General features: G+C 43.0%; 1 protein-coding gene across 3 annotated transcripts in view; it reads right to left on the minus strand.

Annotated features, from left to right (window-relative positions):
* Positions 1 to 11,418: 11,418 nt before the first annotated feature.
* fam124a (family with sequence similarity 124 member A) overlaps positions 11,419 to 23,878 on the minus strand; it is a 51,754-nt gene continuing 39,294 nt past the window's right edge. For all 3 annotated transcript variants that reach the window (XM_083777564.1, XM_083777563.1, XM_083777562.1), the window contains one exon: positions 11,419 to 12,997. In XM_083777564.1, coding sequence (XP_083633690.1) covers positions 12,032 to 12,997 — 966 coding nt within the window. In that variant the 3' untranslated portion in view covers positions 11,419 to 12,031. The remainder of the gene's footprint in view (positions 12,998 to 23,878) is intronic.

Below are 23,878 nucleotides of genomic sequence, written 5' to 3' on the forward strand. Positions count from 1 at the left end.
ATATGTGTCTGAGCAAATCGGCTATCGGCTAACAACACAATGACAATGAAAGTAGAATATTACGTCAATACAGTTTAGAAGTGTATTCTTTGCTTAGTTTTTCCTATAGGCCTACAGCTATTGTAGATTCTGTTCTGTCCTAAGTCCTAACATAACACTAACATTAAATGCCATTGTCAATGAATGGGGAATTTTCGTCATAAATTATGTGTCAGAGCGCAAGCTCCCAAGACCCCAACCTCGTGCTTCTGTCATAGAACGGGTGTGATTTTTACATCCACACTGCAGGCTTTTGTGTGCACTCCAGATCTGGGGTTGCATGCAAAAGACATTAAAAGCCCATAAGTGTTTAAAGTAGCCTATAGCTTTCAGACTCATTATGAAGATGGTAAGAAAAGGTAGCATGGCCTGTAATATTCATTGCTGTAGGGAGGAAACCTCATAACTCAATTCTTGAGGTTTTAGATTTTTTAGATTTTTTTGCATAAATCAGTGCTATTGAACACCCTTTACGTCTGTGTGTTGTTTCGAAAATATCGAACTACTGGAAAGTAGTAAAAAAGTGCTTTGGACAAAACCTCTTAACTCCATTGGACCCTCAAAATGTCTGCTAAAGCAACTAACTCCACCACCTCTCCCCCTCTCATGGAAGTAATTGACAATATATAAAGTTACAACACCAACTTTGATGACGTTGTATTGCTTTGTTTTAAAAATATAAGGTTTTCTTAATTTGAATATTTTTCACTTCCTGAAAAATGAACATTTGAACAGTTATGAGGTTTCCTCCCGACAGCAGAGATATTTAGTTTATAGCCATATAATAGGCTATGCTCTGTATTAGGCCTAGACATAGAAGCAAGTGCCCCTCAGCCATCTTAATTGATGTCCCCGCCACAATTAGCATAAAATAACACATTCTATGTTTTTTCCCACTAGGGAGATGATTGGTAGCCATCAGGTATTTGGCTGCTTTGTTTAACTGGGATTCCGCCCATTACTGGAGGACTTGACTAATTAGTGGAGCCGACTTGGCTTCATTATAAATGGAGTCGCCACATTCTTTAAAACCAAATGTTCCGAGTACTCCGGACGCAGGAATTTGGAATTTTAAGGACTGGGATAGAGTAGATGTCATGGCAATTGACCACAGACTGTTTGAACTGCTGCCAAGATAAACAACTTGTTATATCTTGAAGGCCTGTGAGAGGCCTTCCGACAAACAATGAGAGCGACAACACAATTTGTGAGGTAGAAACGATGATTTGTGGTTGCGGACTAATTGAAAAAGCCAACGGCACAAAGGCCGGGTTCAAAGTGGAAGGAATTTGCTCAGGGTGGAGTGTGTGGCCCTTGGTGTGACATATTTGAGGCTGAATGCATGCAGTCATCACAGAGACAATTAAGAAACACCTAGTTATTATCATAGTTTCATTTGAAAATGCATTGGCATAAGGTTACACAGGCAGACAGCATATCACCATATCACCATATAGAGGGACACAGACAGACATTAGAAGGATATGTCCCCTATAAGGGACACAGACAGACATTAGAGGGATATGTCCCCTATAACTAAAAAATACGGGGAAGCAGCTTTTTGCTTCTACGGGCCGTCGGCATGGAACAAGCTCCCTCTGTACCTTCATCAGGCAGCCTCTGTAGACATTTTTAAAGCTCAGCTCAAGACCCACTTCTACAACATTGCTTTTAATTGATCTTTTAGTTGTTTTTTTTAGTTTTTGTTATTCATGTCCTCACTGTATTGCATTACTGTCGTTGCCTTGCTTTTCTTTTATTCTCCATTGTTCTGTAAAGCACTTTGAGCTGCATTTCATGTCATGAAAGGTGCTATACAAATAAAGTTTTATTATTATTATTTATTATTATTATAAGGGACACAGACTGCAGACATTAGAGGGATATGTCCCCTATAAGGGAGTAAAGGGACACAGACAGACATTAGAGGGATATGTCCCCTGCAATGGGCATCGTTCCCAACGTGTGTTGGCCTAGTAGTAATAAAAACAGTCACTATCACACCTTATCAAAATGAGAATTTGAATCATCTTTATTTTCACATTTGATTTGATTTGATTAATTCCTGTGGGGCAGATTCCGTGTTGCTCAGGAACACACGATTGGCAGCAGAAGCCAAAACAGATGACCTTATAGTTCTGATCCGAGTGGAATATAGTAAGAGAGTGGCGAGTCTGGTGACACGCTTTGATCTCGCCACAAAGCGGGTGCCTATGGCTATAGTTCCAAACATTGGAACTATCCCATTGAGAGAAAGTGGGTGGCTATGGGCTATAGTTCCAAACATTGGAACTATATCCCATTGAGACAAAGCGGGTGGCTATGGGCTATAGTTCTAAACATTGGAACTATCCCATTGAGACAAAGCGGGTGCCTATGGGCTATAGTTCCAAACATTGGAACTAATAAACTATCCCATTGAGACAAAGCGGGTGCCTATGGGCTATAGTTCCAAACATTGGAACTATCCCATTGAGACAAAGCGGGTGCCTATGGGCTATTAGCCTGGGCACCATTTCATTTTGGTATATGATCCGGGCGGGAGCGGATGATATCGTTACGTCATGTTGTAGTATTGTTTTGTAGTCGACAGGCAGGAACAACAAAACCGAACTTCCTTTTCCCTCAAACCGATTTTTATCAATAAAAACTGCAGGCTACGAGAGCTTTTATTGTTATTCTTCCGGTTTGAGGGAAAAGGAAGTTCGTGTTTGTTGTTCCTGCCTGTCGACTACAAAACAATAGTACAACATGACGTAACGATATCATCCGCTCCCGAGCGGATCATATACCGAAATGAAACAGAGACCAGGCTTTCCTCCGAGGTGGTGGAAAGCCTGGTGGACGATGTTAATGGGCTATAGTTCCAAACATTGGAACTATATCCAATTGAGATAGAATGAGCACTTCTGCATTCCATTGTTACAATGGGAATCAAGTCGTCACTCTCTTACTATTCCACTCGGGTTCTGATTACCACACAGCTTCGCTAACATCATTATTAGTAAAAAAAAAGAAAAAAAAAAAGGGAAAAATAGTGGGTGAATGAATTTATTTATGTGAGCTCTCAGTATTGTAGTTGCAGGATGAACACTAAGTGCACACTATGGCCTACTAGTGCGCAAGCAGAGCGCGCAAGTACTGTCGACCGCTACAAATCTCAGCTTCTCTGTGAAGGAACGTTTGAAATGTTGAATTATTAGGTTTAGCTATTTGCTACCTACCTACTTTATGCATGTAAAAAAGTAGTATTATGAAGTATGGTACAAGTTTCTATCTATAAAAGAAATACAGTTTTATCGATTTAGAATTTTTCTTGATCCCTTTTTAGTTTCTCAAAGAAAAATAAATCATCGATATCCGATGAAAAAAAAGGTATATAAACTGAAATAAAATATGTTATCACTTATACAGTATAATTATTTAATTATTTATTTTAAATTGTCAATTGCTTTAAATTGACTTAATCTTAAATGCCTCTGTGTATATGTATATGTAATTTGTAAGTTGATTAGCGGTATACTGTGGTTACTTTGCGCCACTTTTGATGCGTATGAACCATCCCAGCATATTCGATATGCACCGTCCCAGCAAATGACGTGTATACATAGGAGCATTACCTTTAATCCTCCCGACACTAAAACATATCGTCATTACGTCACCATCGAAAACTAATTACACTCTGGCATTGGGTCCTATAATCCACATCTTTATTACGTCATCATTGAGAGTTAGTTATACCAGTTATACCCTGACGTCATATGCTGGGACGATGCATACGCATCGAATATGCTGGGACGGTCCATACGCATCGAATATCGTCCTGGGCTAGTACTTGCGCGCTCTGCTTGCTTGCTAGTACTTGCGCCCTCTGCTTACACAAGTAATTAGAGTAGCGAAGAGAGAATAGGGAGAACACATATATCACAGTAAGAACAGGTCAAATAACGGGTAGGAACAGAAACTCATGGTTGATGCGCGCATGTGTGCATACGTGTGTGCATACGTGTGTGCGTATACATGTGCGTGCGTATGTGTGTGCGTGCCACTCTTTGTTTCCAGAGGATTACGGTTCCATGAGTTTCTGTTCCTAAATATATACGCTGATGAGTGTGTGACTCTGCTATGCCTGTGCCTTTCCCCACATGGCAGCAATTTAATCCCTACTAGCGGTGACAATCCCCAGGTTCTCCATTCAGACCCTTCAACCCAGTCCCCTACAACCCACGACCCTTCACCTTACAGAGCGGATGATAATGAAATGAGAGGAGGAGGAGGAGGAGGAGGAGGAGGCAGAGAATGAGGAGGAGGAGGAGGAGGAGGAGGAGGAGGAGGAGGAGGAGGAGGAGGAGGCAGAGGATGAGGCAGAGGATGAGGAGGAAGGAGGAGGAAGGAGGAGGAGGAGGAGGAGGAGGAGGAGGAGGAGGCAGAGGAGGAGGAGGAGGAGGAGGAAGGAGAGTTCTCAGCAGCGAAAAACCACCAGGTTTGGTTTCCTCTTCCTTAAATTTCATCCAACCACAAAAAGAGCACATCGTTGCTCTTGCAGGGCAAACTTTGTATGATTGTTTGTTTTTGTAAATATTAATGCCCTATACTGTATTTTATACACAAAAATAGTTGTGAGGTTATAGATTATACAGATACATTTTGATAGTGTTAAAGTCTGTGGTTATAGGCCTATTATAAATATTTAACCAGTGAAAAGTATTAACAAGAGCTTAACTAAATATTAGTCTTTTTTTATTTATTTTTCCATTTCCTGAAAAGTAACGGTGATGGACATACACCAACTGACAGACACGACATCTGGTAAAGGAATCGCTACAGAGAGGGGGAGGTGGGGGTGTATGTGGGGAAGAGAAAGAGACAGGACCATAGTAGCTCTCCCTACTGTATTCCAATGAAAGGAGAGATCAAGTTGTTGGAAATTAATAGATTTATTGTGTAGCATTTGCAGTTTCATTATTGGCGTTGCATAACATTTTGGCGAGCTTTTAATAGGGAGAAAAAAACCCCCATTGGAGCATTGCAGTCTATAGATGCTGGTGGTGGCAGAGCAGATTAACCTCTTTCTCAACGCTAGATGACAAGGTGGAGTTGGGGGTGGAGGTGGGTTGGGACAGGGTGGAGTTGGGGGTGGAGGTGGTTTGAGACAGGGTGGAGTTGGGCGTGGAGGTGGGTTGAGACAAGGTGGAGTTGGGCGTGGAGGTGGGTTGCTAGTTGCTTCATCGTTGTAGACTGAAAAGAGAATGGCAAGTGTCAGAGGCGGTGATATTTAAAGGCGGGGTCCAATCGCCCGATTGGCTGACTGCAGATTGGCTATAGATGAGCTGGCCTCTCAAGCTGTTGTAGATGACAACAGAGACCTTCCTCATTGAATCATATATAGCCTGGGTTTGTGCAATGTTCTGCAAGAGTGAATATAAATAACACTGCATGGCACACAGGTGGACATGAAGTGTGTGTCCACATGCACACACACACACATGCGTGCGCGCACGGACGCACAAACGCACACACACACACGCACGCACGCACGCACGCACGCACGCACGCACGCACGCACGCACGCGCACACACACACACACACACACACACACACACACACACACACACACACACACACACACACACACACACACACACACAAATAAATCATAAACTCTCTAATACCAAGCACAGATCTTTGTAATACTACCAAGACGATTGCAGTTGAAATCCATGAGATACAGTGGAGTGTCCTTCTGCGGGTGCATCATGGACTTTGACTTGATTTCTTTTGATTTCACCTCCTGTGCCCTGTGTGTCCCTGCTCTGGGTCTCTCCTGCCTGCATGGTGGGGCCTGTGGGGAGGAGGAGGAGGGATTAGCAGGGGCTGCTGGGTAAGCTAGGGCCGGGCGCCGCCCGGAGCTGCAACAACGAGGCCAGGCAGCGCTGTGAGCCGTTGTCGCCGGAGCGTTCTGCCAGGTACAGCGTTGGGAGGATTAGAGTCTCGAGCAGCTGGCACTAGGAGAGAGGCGACGTGAGGGGACCCATCCCACTCCTCCTCCGGGGGCCGTGGGATAAATAGTTGAGTGTAAAGTGTAGTAGAGTTCTTTTAGACCACATGAAAGCTGGAATCATTCATGGCTGCAGGGTAGCTTCAGTGTGCACGCAGTACTGTCAAGACAGCATGTGGAAACAGATTATGTTTGTTCAGGGAATAACCTGACTGACCGCGCAGACAGAGGTTTGCACTTAATGTTGAACTTGGGGATTTATAGCTGCTACCTGCCTGGGCATAAGTCCAATTAATGTCCATCCAACATCTGTGGCTGGACTTGTTTTTTAGATATTGGCTGAGCTTTATATTGCAGTCATGTGTGTGTGGGGGGGGGGAACGATTTAGTTTTGATAGCATTTTGACCATAGGATGAGAGAATGCCTACTTCTGTGTCGTTGCTCCCAGAGTCTCGGTAGCCAAATCACCATCACAAACAAAAATATACATTTGTCTGGGTGGACAGCAGCAGCAGAATTAGTCGTTAACCTTCATGGGATGGGGCATGGATGGTTTAAGCGGTCACACCTAGCCTGAGTAAAACGAATTGGCAATTGGACTATGTTGTAGCTCAAGGATAAATCAGTCATCCCCACAAACCCTTTTTAACAACCTTTGTGCCGATCAGCCACTTGAATCAGCCAGAGTTGATTGCAAAAAGTCAACAAGGTCATCATCATCATAGCCTCGGTGCACTGCCAGCCTTTACTCATCTGCGAAGAGGCCGTTGATCGTGACGATGTGCAATGAATATACCACAAAAGCCATTCCTTTTCCTTTAGAACATTTCCAGTTAGGCTACATGCGAAAACAACATTTTTGAAAGAGGAAGTCTTGGCTTTGAGGAAACATCATTAGAGTAAAAAAACAACACTTTGTAAGGCTTCGACATGCAGATATAGGTCCGTTTACAGTCTAACAAGACAGACGTATTATTTTTGGGTAGCTCCTGTGCTTCCCAGAAAGAGATTTTAAGAATCCCCTGTTTTTTTTGTCTTCTGATGGTCCACATGATGACTTCACTTTGACAGCCCGATACAGTAGGTGCTATTATAAATATATGGGACACTGACTGCCTGCAGAGCACACTTCACACCTGTTAATGTGCTTACACAGAGTAGTGTGAGACAGGGAGGTACTGTACTGTGGCAACGTCCAAGCACCTTGTTAACACACTTCCAAAACACCCAAGGGAACCACCTGCAGACCTCGTTAACAGAAACAGCTGTTGAAGCCCAATGAAACTGTGCTAACTAGTAACTATACAATTGAACCCATTTAGGCCTGACGTCGAAATTAAACAGTTTTCTGTGGTGCTCAATATGTCATGTCAAGGACCCCCAATATGTAATTGGCCGCCGACCCCCATCTGAAAATATGTTATTCCAGGGACCCCCCCCCCCCAGAAGCAAAGATTTTAGTTAAAAATGTTCGCTCTGAAAGAATATATATTCAAAGATTGAGTTTGTAGATCTGCTATTTGTCAATAGCTAAAGTATAATGAAACAACAAGGAGTTCCCGCCCAAAATGGGTTTATAGTCGTACTATTGAAACACTACTAGAGTAAATTAACTGAGCATGTTGAGACGAAGAACCAACCAAGAAGTCCACACTAATTATTCAGAATGTATAAATGATGGATAACAGGATAAGTGGTCAGGACAGATATAAGCTAGGCCTTTTGGGGAGGGGTCAGTATAAATTATGGACTTGTTGTTTTATGGTTATTCGTCTCAACTGCTCAATTATTGATTGTATTACTTTGACATGTTTGATGTGTTGTGATATGGTTTGATAATAGTTGCATGTTGGAGAGAGATTAAATTATTAAGTTGACCACAAGAGGGAACCAAAGGATTTTGCAATATGGTAGGGTCTCATGTTCCACAGTCTCATCCTCCATACCAGTCATCTTTCAAACCTTTTCTTTAAACCCACTGTTGTGTGGGCGGGGCCATGACATCATCACTCACTCACTCATTCATTCAATCGACTGTGCCTAAATAGTCCGGCAGACGACAGGCTTCTTTTGTTTAAAGTGGGAAATTTGGTATATATTCTTTTTTTATTGGCCTAAAATATTGTGTCTATACATTCATGAATCCATGCATGACCGGCTGTCGGTATTGAGCAATTTATTATAGGGGTTTCTTGTGACCCTACCATTAACATCCTATGTAAGGCAAAACTGTCAAACTTTCCTTATGCTTTAAGTAGCATGATGTGACATGTCAAACTAAAAACAGCCATAGCCACTTGCCCAAATATGCCCAAAAATGTGCTGACCTCATCACATTTGTCATGTCAGCTATGGCCATTTTTTGCCCAAGGAGTGTTTTTTCGTGCTAAATCTATCAGACTATCAGACTGGCACACAGCGTCACACTTTAGCGTCACGAAGATGCCAAAAGGCGTCTCTTCCGGGTTTTTAACCCTGGTGGATGGAAATGAAGCTCTACCCACGCGGCGCGGGGGGATAAGCGTTTCGGAGAATCTGGGCGCCGCGTGGGTGGAGCTTCATTTCCACCAACCAGCTGTATTAAAACCAGGAAGAGATGCCTGCCGCCACGAGCGGCTTTTTGCCCGAGCATGGAAGCCCAAGTGTGCTTACACCCACACGCCACACCCAGACTGGCACACTTGCAGCTACTGTATATGTTCCCCAATTCTGATCTGCCACAGCCTGGCGGTAGCCTGCTATAAAAGTCAGCCTCCTGCTCAGTATATATCTCAGTCCCACGCCATGCATGTTTTGTTAAATATTTTTTTTTCCTCTCAACCTTAATTCAGTTTGTTATTTTAGCCATTAGCCCTGGAGTTGGCTGTTATAGTTGTTATTCAGTTAGGGGAGGGGGAGCAGCTTTGACGTCCCTATAGGGGACCCCCTATGTTGATTTTGACCGGCATCTCCACAGGCCCCCCTTTTGGTTTCCTGATTTCTGCTTAAGTACTTATTGATATTATTTGCTCGCACCCCAATGATTTAACAATATTCCGTGGGAGAAAAGTCGGTTAATAAAAAACCGTCTTCAATTGGAGTCACTGGTTATTTTTGAGCATTTGTTTGGAGGTCGTAACACCCACATGAAAATCTTTATCTACAATGTCACAACCTTGTAGATTGGTGCCTCTCTTGCATGATGCGCTAATTCAAAACAGGTGGTATGCAGGGCAGTTGAGTGATATGATATCTAACGAGCACTTCCAAACTCCAGCACTAAAGGCCTATTCATAGTCTGGATTTTCGGTGGTAAGGTGACCACCGCTCCGGTGGTGAGCTGACCACCGGAGCTGAAATAACGTTGAGCCGTGGTGAGTAAAAACAGAGAGAAGGGCTGGAGCGGTGGCGGTGGTTTGCTCTTCACCGCGGCTCGTGACGTCATGTTGTAGTTCGGTGGTCACCCCACCACCGTAAATCCAGACTATGTATGAGCCTTTAAAGAATCACCTGGCTGCAAGGACACAAAGTAGCTCATAACATGTCTACAGTGGATTTTTATGAAACAAACACTTTGAGGATAGAAAGAGAATAATTCAAGCTTTCCGTACAGCTGCAATGTTGGTGAGTTTGACGTTGTGTAATACAATCAGATAGGACTTTTCTGTTTGGATGAATGGGCTACCAATGGGAAGTTGCACCTAGGTAGCACCTTGCCATTAACTTATATGGTAAGATGGCCGCGGTCTGCATATGGAGAATAGTGAATAGACCATATTATATTGATGCTTTTTGTTACGAGTACTGCCATTCAGGCATACACTTGTTTGCTGTTTTCTGCCTCTGCCTATGTCCATGTCTGATTCACTCATCATTCAACTCCACCTCTCACTACTGGTTGGGTCTCCAATCATCGTTCCACCAATCACCTTCAGCAATCACCCTATATAAGTCACCTGTGTGCAGCTATTTTTTCATTACTCCATGTCATGCCCTCACAGAGGTTCTAAGGGCCGATTCTTACTCCTATTTTAGAGCCGAATAAAAGTTGGTTCGGCACTGTAGAGCCTACAATTTGAAGTCATTTGAGGTTCGGGGGGGGCGGGTACCGTCCTAAAGTCGGCTCTTCTGTGCTACTGAAAATTTCTGACGAGCCGAAATCATTTCGGCACTACAGTGCCGAAACAGCGGTAAAATAGGAGTATGAATCGGCCCTAAGACAGACCTGCTGAACCTTGTTTTAAGTTACACTTTCCGTTTTTGTCATTTCATTAAGCCTTCTGTTGGTACAGGGAATAAGCCAGGTAGTTTAGTTCTGGGGTACCCTGTACATATTGTACGTAGGTAACTCTTTGTTTATTCCCACTAGTTTAGAGATGAGTGCCACCCCTTGTATTTTCTGTTTGTTAGAGTAGGAAGATTTTTTGTTTGTTCCAGTAAGATCTTTACTTTATTTAGGTAGTGAATTTTGGTTTATTAGATTTCCTTTGGCACCACTAAACCTTTTCCCTGTGTTTTGTTAAGTTGGCTTCATCACTTCAAAATAAAAAGCCTTATTACTCATCCATCTGTTTCTGTTCACCTCTATCATTGGGTATTTGTTATTGTCCCTTATCCCCTAAGACCACCATATTAGGGACATAACAATTTTATACAGCCAGTATATTTGCCAGTCTCCAGGTTATCTTCAGAACCGGAAAGTAGGACACTGATTTTAATTAATGCAGAAATACTATTTTATGTGTATAGCACATTGGAATAGATATACTATGGAACACAAGGAGTCCATGAGTATGCTGTACATTTAGGGCTAGGTCTATGTGTTTATGGATGTATGGATATCAAATGGAACACAACCACCCTAAAGACTAATCATTGTGTGTATTCCTGCACAATCTGCATCTGAGTGTTCTTGGTACATAGAAATTGACTTATTGAAGATTCTGACTTTCAAATGTACATTTCTGTTTTGATTGTATTGTTGTATTGTGCTTTGGCAATGTAAATGTATGTTTTCTCATGCCAATAAAGCCCATTGAATTGAAATTGAATTATGGTAATATTTTTGACCACTTTGTGGCAAAAGTTATGTTGACAAAATTGTCCATCTTGGTTTCAACCTCCTAACGGCATACTTATTTCATTCGACGTCATTGCTTAAAACTAGAATATGGAATGGAATATGCAGCCTTTACTTTATTTGATTATAGTCCACAGATGAATGACTGGTATTTTCACTTTAAAAACGTTTAACTTTTTTTAACGTTATAAGGGCTTTGACATAATGAACTCGTTCTCATGCAGCCCTGTCCTTTGTTGATGAAAACATTATTCACATATTTGGCATATTACATTTTCATTTTTTGTTTGTAAAGCACTTTACAAAACAGTCTTTAAAAGTGCTATATATAAATAAAGTTTATTTTATATACTATTTTAATACTTGGACAGACCCTGTAGAATCAGGTTTATTATCGCCTAAAAGTGATAATTATTATGTAACATGCAAACAGGGGAAAACAGTTGAAACCTGATTTACTAGTTACAGTAGTTAATACCCATGGTGTCTTGCACTGAAAATAGCAGATCTACAAATCCGCAACGCAGTGGGGCACAATGCATTGCGAGCTTGCAGATCTGCTTATGTCTGTGCGCAACACGTACTGGCGAGGCAACTAAGTACAAACCAGGCTTCACTGATTGGCTGTAAATTATACTCTTGACTGTTGTAAAATTGTGTAAAGCGAAGAGAGTAGATATAATTATATTATAAAACATGACAAGAAATATCCTCCACAGTAAGTCTACTTACAAAAAAAAGCATCAAACAGTCAACACAAACATGTAAAATGCCTTCTAAATAGACAAGTGCAGAGAAGTGCTGGAGGATTTCACTTCTAGTCACAGCCCTGGTGTTGGTGGTACTGTCATTATTGGCCACCTGGGGTCACTGCTCTGCTTTACAGTCTGTTGGCCTCACTGGCCCAACATGTGTGTCCTTTTCAGCTTCCATTCAAATGTAGAACTCTTGATCTTCCTCTTCCTCTTCCTTGTGTTTATTTTGGAAACTCCTGTCCTCCACCAGCCCGGTGGCGTTGCTGACGCTGTTGGAACTGTCCCACCCGCTTACGGAGACATCACTCAGAGAGGGGCTCCTGCTGCTGCTGCTGGCGTTTAGGCAGGTACTTTGGGGGTGGCGCGACTTTGGCAAGGTAGAGGGCGTGCTGTTGCTGGACAAGCTACTCGTTCTCTTGGGAACGGTCGGCGGTCGACCCGTCCTAGAGGCCTTCACGACGACGGCCGTGCCGAGAGAGATACCCGGCGATGGGGCGGCAGGGCCTATGTCCTGTGTCTGTGCCTGTACATGTGTCCGTGGTGGAAGGCTGGATTTAATGTACGCCGACACCACCGTTAGGTCCACGTCACTGTCCACCTTGTCGCCCGTGTCCACGTCCGTCTCCTCGGCGCCGACCAGCGCGTCCACGTTGAGCCGGAAGGGCGCGGCGAGGTGGGAGGACGGGCAGCGAGAGAGGGAGTGGCTGGTGTAGTGGTGTTGTTGGGGCGCGGGGGAAGAGGGCGCGGGAGACGACCCGTTGGAGTGGGAGCTTCCCAGGCCCGGCAGAGAGAAGAGGGAGCTGGACCGGAGGTTCCTCCACGGGGACCTCCAAGAGTCCGGATGGTGGTGGTGATGTTGTTGGTCCCATTGCTCCTCTTCCTCCTCCTCGCCCATCTCCTCGCAGGCGAGAGGGAGCGAGGCCTGAGAGAGCGACACCGCCTGGTTGAGCCTGGTGGCGGCGGCGGTACGCGACGCCTGCAGCCGGTACCTGCGGTTGTTGTTCCTGGCGTGGGAAGACGCCGCAGCGCTGCTGCAGCCCAACACGTACGGGCCGGAGAGGAGGGACTCGGCGGCCAAAGGGGAGCACATGGTGGCGGCCATGTTGGCGTCTTGTCGTCTGCTTTTAAAGCGGGAGCCTTGGACCTGTACGTCAACAACAAACAAAACATATATATTAGAACACATGGAAAGTAATGTACAATAGTAGTTACTGTTATATGTAGCCTATATTACAGATAATTAAAGGTTTTGTTCTTTGGTGGCATTTGGGGGCTTAGAGAGTGAGAAGCTTGTGCTGATTGGCCAGCTGCACTGCCTGGGCCGCATCGTTAATCACAATGTTTTTGTTCATCGAGGTTTGCCTTATAGATAGAAATGATTTTTTTAGGCTAGTCATGTAGTCTGTTATACTATAGATTAAAGAATTTGTACACGTTTCAAAATAATACTGACATTTTAGCTTGCCAGCCCTTGGACTTTTTGGAAATTTTCTGAGTGGCCCCTGAGCCATCTTAAGTTGAGCCTAAATGGTGCATTTATAATATAAATGTACCATTTATGCTCAACTTATAGTATAGCCCTGTTTCTGGAGGGACAATACAGCAGCTGACCAATATGGCAACTCAACATTCAGCGCAGGCCTCTGGCATGCTGAGCTGTCACTGTACGCAAACTTGCTCTGCTGAAGGAACTCAACCTTAACAATGACTGTCAAACATGAATGAAACTCAGCCATTAGACGTGGGAAATGTTGACAGTAGAGTGTAGACAGTTCACAGAATGGCTGTGTTAACAGTGAGTCCAGATGTTTTTGAGGGGGCCCGCTGCTAGCCCCTCCTATGCACAGCTTTGTGTGTAGGTGTGTGTTTGTAGCATGGAATGTGATGATTTGACTCCAGCCAACTTCCGTCCGCACACTAAAGTTGGGTAAATAGTGGGACGACCATTTCGTTCGGCAGTGCAGTTCCTCATTGACGTTAATTGTACAACAAATGCCCAGGTGATCATCTGCATAGTATATAGACTGTAAGTCAAAACAACTTAACCCATTTAGACCTGCAGACGATTCTACAAAATGCCTTCTAACTCCTGACAGTTTTCTGAAAAACCTCATGTTTCTATGTCAGTGGTTCTCAAACATTTTCACGTCAAGGACCCACAGAATTATATGTAATTGGCCGCCGACCCCCATCTGAAAATATGTAGTTCCAGGAACCCCCCCCCCCCCCAGAAGCAAACATTTGAGTTAAAAACGTTCTCTTATATTCAAAGATTTGTGGCAGAACTGATTAAATGTCTTTTCTTGTTGCAACAAAAATTGGAACCTTGGGGAGGGTGGGGTGATGGGGGACTTGTAAATGTTTAATAAAAATGTTTAATAAAAACTATTTCAAAAATAGTTAAAGTATAACATAATCGGAGAGAAGAGGAATCCTCTCTTGTGCCTTCCTTGTTCTGTGGCCTGTAAAGTGTAAACGTAGTGAAATATGAGGTCGTGGGGGGGATACAAAGGATGGGGGGCTACATATTCAGTCCCTTCCGCAAGGCCTCCGCTCGAACTGACAGGTCCACACGCAGTGTATAGGCAGTGGAGCGAAGAAGAAGGGGCGGGTGAGAGGGAACCCCCCTGGGCTCACTAAAGGGGCCCCCCCTGTTTTCAGCCTGGCTAGTTTATGAATTAGACTCAAACAGCAACAGCTGGTGAAGTTATCAGTGTTGAGAACCGACGAGCCCTCAGTGTATCACACCTCCGTTACCTGAGAATCTCCTAAAGCTCGGGAATCAACTATGCATTATTAAAGACATTGTTATTGACTCAGTTTCTATAGCCAGATATGATATCCATTTACAAAACGGGGTTTATTGGGTAACTTAGTAACGGTATAGTCCACACACAGACAGACATGGTGAAATGTCGTTATTCTTAAATCAATCTGCCCTACAAGAACAACATCAGCCCACTTCTTTCCGGTTTAGATTTGAACCGTGTCTCTCGCCTATGTTTCCACTCTCACCAAATAAATCCCAGCTCAAAATACTGTAGTCGTCCTCCTCTCAACAAACTGATGGCTTCCCCATGCCGGCTATCCTCATGTCTGTCCTGTCATACAGTTTCCTGACCAAACAATACCTTACTTTCCACCTTGTCTCAGGCAACGATTTCGCATAGGAGCACATGGGGCTTTTTTTTCTTGCACATTTCCATATGTTGAAGTTCACAAATAATAACAGTCACTGAGTGTAAATGCACAAAAGTGTAAGTATTGAAAGTAAAAATTTGACATAATTAGACTATGACGTAAATGGGAATTTAATGTTTGTGTGGGACAAAGTTTGTGGACGTACACCAAAAGTTGGACATAGGAGGGGGCTAGCGCCCCTCAGAAACTGCAGCGGTTGTTTCTCACAGAATGTCTAAAGTGAATAAACAAGCTTTATGACAGGTAGTGTACCAAGCACCAAACTGTTTTTAACTTTTCTATTGTGCACGTGTATAGTATGCAACTATGGCATGCGTCATTAAGCAAATGGCTCGTTTAAGAGGATTTCTTCTCGTGTAAGGGCCTCGTTAAGTGGACGTGTAGTCAAATAAGCGGCCCATTAAACAGCAGTTTGTTCTCCATCGCTCTGATGAATGCCTCGCAGTGTGTTGTGCTCATTGGTATGTTTTAAATGAGGCTGTATACTTGTATAGTCAGAGAAGGGGTTCCCAAACATTTCAGCCTCAAGACTCAAAAGATAAATAATGGTGTCTTCCCCCAGAACCCAAACGTACAAAAATACATTAGGAATGAACTGTCACAGGGCACCAAGTGGTCCAGGCACATGCCACATACAGACAGTATCTAGGCTTTGGCCTGACAGAGTGTCGCGCGGGCCTGTATTTGGCTGTGAACCCCCATCTGAAAATATGTTGTTCCAGGGACCCCCCCCCCCCCCCAGAAGCAAAGATGTTAGTTAAAAACGTTCACTGTGAAAGAATATATATTCAAAGATTTGCGCCACATTTTCACGATCTTTCAAAAATAGCAGACCTACAAGCTCGTATCGCGGCAACTTCCGAAAAAAACATGTTACTGGCTAACTGCATAAGCATTGCAAGCGGTTGTTTCACCCCTTGTCTAAAAATGTTTTACGTGCCTGTCCTAAGTTTATCATCTGTAGCTCGTCATAAATACCTTTTACTTTTTGGATGAGGCGATGCAATATATCGGCTATTTTATTTATTTTATTTTTTATCATGCATTCATCCATTCATCTTCAACCGCTTATCCGTAGTCGGGTCGCGGGGGCAACAGCTCCACCAGAGAGCTCCAGAACTTCCCTCTCCAGAGCAACATTAGTAACTTTCTCCTGGGGGGGATTCCGAGATGTTCCAAGGCCAGTGAGTCTGCGGCTTGGTCTGCCCCGGGGTCTCCTCCCAGTGGGACATGCCTCGAGGACCTCCCTAGGGAGACGCCCGAGAGGCATCCTAACCAGATTTAGAAAAATCTTCGACTTTTGAAAAAAAAAAATTAAAGAAATTAAAGATTGTAGGTGTCAAAAGGCCCATGGAGACTCACTGCCAATCAAGCAATCAAGGCTGAGTGGCTGGCAGCTTGCTCACCGCACACAGGTGTGGGAGGCTACAAGTAGGACTAGCTGCACTCATTCATTCATGCATGCTAGATCACCACACCAGCTTCTTGTCCACCACCCTCCAGAATACCTCTCCATCCACCCTCGGAACTGTGTGCGTCCAAGAGCAAACGTAAGTCAGAAACGCTATGGAACATCAACTGTTTGTTCATCACCTCATCATGGACTCACTGCACTGCCCATGTGCTTTGTGTCAACCGTTTGTTCCAGTTTACTATGGGATGACCAGAAGTTCAGCTTTGAGTTATTTCCTTTGATTTATGGAAACTGGAAGGTGAACTAATCAGACCTATCGTGTTTGGCCTGCCTAATTGGGCATCATTGTATATATATTTGACATATTATATTTATCTGTATGTTTATATATTTCATATACATGATGCCCAATTAGGCAGGCCGAACACGATAGGTCTGATTGCTTGATTGGCAGTGAGTCTCCATGGGCGTTTTGACAGTAAGTGAAATATTTTTTTGCTAGGAAACTTCTGTGAACAAACAATGGGTTCCGAGCCATTGTGTGGGAGACACGAGACACAGAGACAGTAGTGTAAATTAAAGGCGTGTGTGAGATTGCAAGCACGTGCATGAGTAATTGTTTCTTTGTGCGCTGCCCTATGGGTCCATTTACTCTCTGTCAGAGCTAACCACTTGTCTTAAACCCTATACTTGAGTAGACCGGATTCCTAAGGGTTCTATACTAGGCCCAAATGTTGCTGAATGTTATTTGCCCCAGAATAGGGACTATTATTGTAAGGTAATGGTTTGTATGTGTAGGTTAATGGTTCAAAGGGGTTAGTGTTAGTCTAGTTTTAGTCGACTAAATCTACAGTTGATTTAGTCGAACAAAATGTATTTTGGCGGGCCTTGATGCCGTCGTAATGACTGTTTTTTCTTTTCACTTGCTGAAAATAGCCGATCTACAGCCCTACAAGCTCACAACGTGTCGCGCTGCGACATGTTGTGAGCTTGTAGATCTGCTATTTTCAGCATGCATCCAGTTTTTATTTGTTGACGAAATCGTCGGTATATTTAGTCTTGGTTTTAGTCATCATAGCTTAGTTGTAGTTTCCATTTAGTTTTCATCAGTGGAAAAAGGTAGTCCACGAACATTTAGTAGATGAAAACAACACTGGTTGTACCATACCGTACAACCACAACTTGTACGTGTGTGTAAACGAGACGGAGAGAGAGAGTGTGTGACAAAGCCCCAGTGTTTTCCTTTTCCACACCTCATTGCACTCTCACTCTTTCTCTCTCCCTCTCCTTTCCTCTCTGAACCAAAAAGCTCCCTCTGTTCATTTTCAACCTCCTCTCTTTGCAGTCGGTCTGGGTCCTTTATTCTTCTTACAGTCCCTCCTAACCCCTTTACCTCGCTGCTGCTTCTTCTTCTCCTCGTCTCTTTGCGGTGGAGTGGTGGTGATACGTATGTGGCTGTATGCTGTACTTATCTCTCCCACGCACCGCCGAAAGGAGAGAGTGATTTACAACGTAATGACGCCAGAGGGAGACCACAGGAAGGTGTGTGTGTGTGTGTACGTGCGTGCGCGCCCGCAACTGTGTGTACAGAGATGTTATTGTTGGATCTGTGCATACAATCCTTGGCACATATTAGTATCCTACAGGTAGGCCTACTGTGTATACTGTCTTGACAAAAGAAAAATAAAGAAAAACAGTGCATTTGCACACATGTAGGCTACAAACAAGGCAATATCTAGTGGAGTTCATGTGACATGTTGTGTTCGTCTCTGTGAACAACGGGGCGGGAGCAGGTATAAAACTTTTTTTTCCCTCCAAAGTGTGAAAACTCAATCAAACAAAAACTGTGAAATAATTGTTAATTTGTTTCTGGCACCGGCGTAGGGCCATTGGGCCACGCGGGCTGTAGCTCGGTCAGTTTAGAGCTGGCCCAGTCTAACTTTGAAGAGAGGGGGCGAAAGAACAACAAAAGATAGCCTACTTTGGCAGCCCTTGTGCATGCAAATGTCTGTTTAGTAGCAAATTACAGCATGCAAGCCGCCTTCGTTTTAAAAGGTCCCAAATTAGCATGTCGGCAAAACCGTTCACACCTATCGGCCGGAGATGCGGGAACCCCGTTTGGTGTTTTAAGCATTCTTTTATACTTTAGCTGACCTACAAGCTCATAGCGCGGCACCGAGTGCCACGCTACGAGCTTGTAGGTCTGCTATTTTTGAAAAATCGTGAAAATGTGTCGCAAATCTTTGACTGTATATTCTTGCAGAGTGGACGTTTTTAACTCAAATCTTTGCTTCTGGGGGAGGTCGCTGGAACAACATATTTTGAGATGGGGGTCGGCGGCCAAATACATATGATTCTAGGGGTCCTTGATATGAAATACTACGAGAACCACTGACATAGAAACAGGTTTTTCAGAAAACTGTCAGGATTTAGAAGACATTTTGTAGAATCGGTCTCGGTCGAAATGGGTTAATACAATCATAAGACTTTTCTGTTTGGATGTAAGTGTAAAGAAGGAAGGATAACCAACGAATAAGGAAAACGAACGTTGTTGTTTTATATATATATGTTGAAATAAAGAGGACGGGGAGCAGAATTATTCAGTATTTAAGTCCGACGTCATTTTGTAGTGCTATGTTACGTCCGGGTCCAAGTGGCGATCAGCTCCCGTCCGCATCTCATTGTAAATAGAATATCTAAACGCGTGAATCTTTTTACAATGACGTTATTTTTCAGGAAGCCATTGAGGGTTAAAATGGGTCTTAATGCTTCCAACTCGAGTAGAATTATTAATGTTTTGTACAAGTGTCCATGACGACAAAAATATATGATGTGGAGACAATAAAGACTATTATTATCATTATTATTGAAGTGGTCCATTTGCTCGGTAAAATATTTCGGGGGCATATTTAGAATGTGTGCAGGCTTGAGTATGTTGAATCTAGTTTGCATTAATGAGGATTTAGTTGACACAATAAAATAAAATGGCGATAGTATTCCATGTGGGGCATGATGGCCTGTCACAGCCAGATTCGGGAGAGCAGCGCAGCTTTGTTGTTGCGAGGAAAGCGGTAAAATGAGACTTTCGTGGTTGTTTTTGTCTCAGATTTAGTCCGATGGAGCGTCACAGTATAACTCTATGGGGACACAAAAGCGACACAAAAGTGGACCCGGAAGTATCTCAGGAGGGGGCGCTCACGTCACAGCTAAAATACTGAATATAGTACAATCCACCCTGGGTCTGTCCCTGGGGCACGAAAATAGCGTTATAGCGTTTGTTCACCACCAAGTGTCACTGTTGCACAGCCTAACACACAGACACATATAGGCCAGGGAGGAGGGCTTGTACAGTACAGTACAGTACAGTACAGTACAGTACAGTATCACGCATGATTTGTCTTCATTGGATGTATGTCAAGGCCAGAAAGTAGTTTATTGCCACTCAGTAGGCATTCCTGCATAACTTCCGGGTATAATGATGATGTCACGATGACGCTCTGTACAGTCAGCAGGGGGTTCTGGGTAATGAGGTTGCTGACATGGTTAAGGCAGGCAGTCCCTTAACCCTAATTTTAAGGCCACGTCTCTCTTGACGGAGATCTGTGCCGTTGGGCATGCGCCCCCCGGCTCTGTATGCTACGATATGATCATTTACGCTGTCAGGGCTTAGGTATCTGGGATAAGCCATGAGGTCAGACATGGATCTGACCTCGGCAAGATTTAGAGCAAGACAGAGAGGGCTACATCTTGCCCTTAACCCAAACTAATTAGCCATTTCTTTTACTATTTAAGAAAACCTTTTAAACTAGTTCAAATAGCCGATCTACAAGCTCACAATGTCTCAATGTAGATCGGCTAGTTGAACTATTTGAAAAGGTTTTTTAAATTAGAAGAAAAAATGTCAATTTAGTTTAGGTATAAGGGATAAGGGTGGCGCAAGGTGGAGCCCAGAGTGTTCAAACAATTCATCAATGATAACTGTAACTTCACTTTAGGGGCTGCAATAGTAGGCATTTAACTGGACTGTGAGACTTTTTTTCATCTTAATAAAATAATCGATTTTCCAAAAATAGTAATAAAAAAAATAGCATTAGTAACTACCAATTATCAATTTAGTTGATTGTTTTAAAAATATATATAAAAAAGGTGCTTTGATGAATCGAAAAAGTAATCGACAGAATCATTGCTAAGAAAATAATTTTGGGAGTTCTAAGACAAATAAAAAACGTCAGTAGGCTAGTTTAGTCAGAGCAGGTGGCTGCTAGCTAAGCCGCGTGCATGTGGCATTTTGTCATGACAGATTATTGTTGGCCTCACTGGTTGAACACAGCGCTGCAGCAATCCCAGTAATGGACAACAGGTTCATCTAATCGGCTTGAAGAACTCCCCAGGCCTTATTATATCCCACCCCAATAACTGGAATACACCCTCTGAAACTGACACGTACCCTCCAAACAAGGACCAAACTGACACGTACCCTCCAAACAAGGACCAAACTGACACGTACCCTCCAAACAAGGACCAAACTGACACGTACCCTCCAAACAAGGACCAAACTGACACGTACCCTCCAAACAAGGACCAACTATGGTGTGCATACACACAGTTTGAAACAATATACAGTAGGCTATGTATTTCCATTCCATGACATACATATGTGGGTATAATGGTTAGAATGGGTGGTGCAGTGGGATGTGGATACACTGTGATCGGACGGACGGACGGACAGGATAGGAGTGAAGGCTTCAATTAAGACTTAAGGAGTTTCTCCTTTGTCTGAATTTTGACGTTAATTCTGTCTTCAGCATCTGTTTCCCACCCTCGGAACTACTATATGATTCTCTCTCTCTCTCTCTCTCTCTCTCTCTCTCTCTCTCTCTCTCTCTCTCTCTCTCTTTCTGTTGCTTTCTCTCTTTGTTTCCTCAAACACGTGCTCTCAAGACATGGAAGCACGCCCTCATATACACATGGTGGGAACAGACTCTCACATAACGCATACATACACAGTAATTGAATTTCTTAGCCGTGTGCTTCTGTGGTTGTGCAATCCTGCCAAGTTCTTTGTGCCTCAGTGCGTGCGTGTGCGTGCGTGCGAATCAATCTAAACAGGCCTGCAGCATCCGGCTGGAACATCTCGATCATATTTCTACCGCTGCTGTTTTCACATTACTGTCGTTAGACGTAGACTTTCACATCCACAATAGTCTGAGAGTCTGGGTGTATCTGTCAGGGCTTGGATCAGTTTCCTGTCAGCATTCAACACCGAGGGATGCTCTCCGGTCCAAGTGTTTTTTGCCACTAAAAGCACTGCAACCTTTTTGTTTCCAGTTCTGGAGCTCAAAAATGTATTTATATAATCATCTGTGTTTCGCAAGCAATGGGTCGGAGTGGTTTTTGTGTTGACACAAAAAAGTACAATTTGTTCATACACATATGGCGTAAATTCTGCTTTCTTTGTCCATGGCAAATGTGACACGTGCTGTGACGAAAAGCTGTTTAAATATAGGAGTGGCTAGCGCCCCTCATATTTTTGATATATACAGGTTTCCTACAGGTTTAATGTTTGTTTTAAAAACGCCATTGACAATAAAGGGAAAATGTACGTCATCTTATCGCTAACACAAACATTACATGCCATTAACAATAATAGAGAATTTAATGTTTGTTTTGACACTGTTTGTTTTACATCACCATTACATCACCTATAATCCACATGAGTTAGACTTTAATATATGAGCGCCCCTCACTTCACATGGGTGTGATTTCTTTCTTCAAAACCAGCAGACCTACAAGCTCACAGCACATTGCAATGTGTTGCATTGTGAGCCGATAGATCTGTTGTTTTTTAAAACCTTTCAAAGATTTGAATCTATTATGACTTGACCAAAAGGTTCTGTTCTAGTCATAGGCAGTGGCGGAAAGTAACCAAGTACATTTACTTAAGTACAATTTTGAGGTATTTGTACTTTACTTGAGTATTTCCAATACTTTTACTTCTACTCCATCTCATCTCAGAGCCAAAATTTGTAATTTTACTACACTACAATTATTTGAAAACTTTAGTTACTTTGGCGATTTTAATTTTGATTATAAAACATACATTAACCACTTCAACTCTATACATTTCGGCCATTTGAAAATAGCCGATCTACAAGCTCACAATGTGTCGCAACGCATTGTGAGCTTGTAGATCGGCTATTTTCAATAGATTTTCTACACATTTTGAACTTGTGAAGTGGAACATTCTGCAATATGAATACCTTTAGTATTTTAAGTACATTTTGATGCCGATACTTTTCTACTTTTACTCAAGTACATTTTCAATTCCGTACTTTTTAGTTCTAAATTGCAGTATTGGCAGGGGCGGCCTTAGGAATCTGGAGGCCCGTTTCAAGACCAAATATGAGGCCCCCATATACCTATGACATCATTATTTTGTTGATACAGCCGTATATTGATACGAATAGTTTGACTGTTCAATATCACACGCAGCCATTACTCTCGACAATTAGCAACAACAACACCTTTCCTCATCCTGTCGTCCCTTCACAATTAAAGTGTCTCCCCTTTGCCTCCCAATGCTGCACATTTTACCATGTTATTTACATAAAATAGGTGTAACTTTACACTCACTGCAAGGCAGTGAGTGAGCGAGAGAGAGAGAGAGGGCCAAGAGTGGCGGGGGTTGACTGAGGGGACTTCAGTGCACTGTACACTCTTGCTTCGTGTCCCAGGTTGGCTTGGTGTGGAATGTGCTAATTTGTCCCCTATATTCAAAGTCTGATTTCCATTGATTGTTGGCTGTGTTTAGCATGTATATGGCTGTGGAGTTTTGGTACAAAATCAAAACAACTTGTCTAATATTTTGGCATGTTTAAACCTCCAGGAAAATCCGTGTTGAGGTTCTTAATCCACTGTTTTCCATTAAAACGTCTTTGTCCTACTGTCCAGTTGGGATTGTGTTAAAGTCCAGATACTTTTAGAGCTTCAATGCCATGTGCCATAATGTTGAACAATCCTTTTAGTTGCATTGTTAATATTGTATTTGTGTCGTCTCAGCCTTGTAGCTATTGTTTTACTCGTTTCTCCGACATATTGTAAGCCACATTTTTCACATGTGATTAAATAAACACAGTTGCTGGCTGTTATCTGTTGTTTAATCTCCAACATGCGTTTTGTAGTTATAGTTACACCTATTTTTAACTATTTGTTTGGGTTTGAAGTATTCTGGTCTCTGGTGTGCTGGTGTGTTGATTCCTTTTAGCTTGCTGTGTACCAGATAGTCTTTAAGATTTTTGTTTTTTCTGTAGGCAGAGTTTCGCGATTATTATTTTTTTGGCAAAAGGAGAAGGAAAAAAACCTAACAATAACAATAAAGGACCAAGTCCTTTCAGGACTGCTTGGTCCTTT

This window comes from Protomyctophum parallelum (assembly GCF_964188405.1).
Source record: "Protomyctophum parallelum genome assembly, chromosome: 11".
NCBI classification, from domain to species: Eukaryota; Metazoa; Chordata; class Actinopteri; order Myctophiformes; family Myctophidae; genus Protomyctophum; species Protomyctophum parallelum.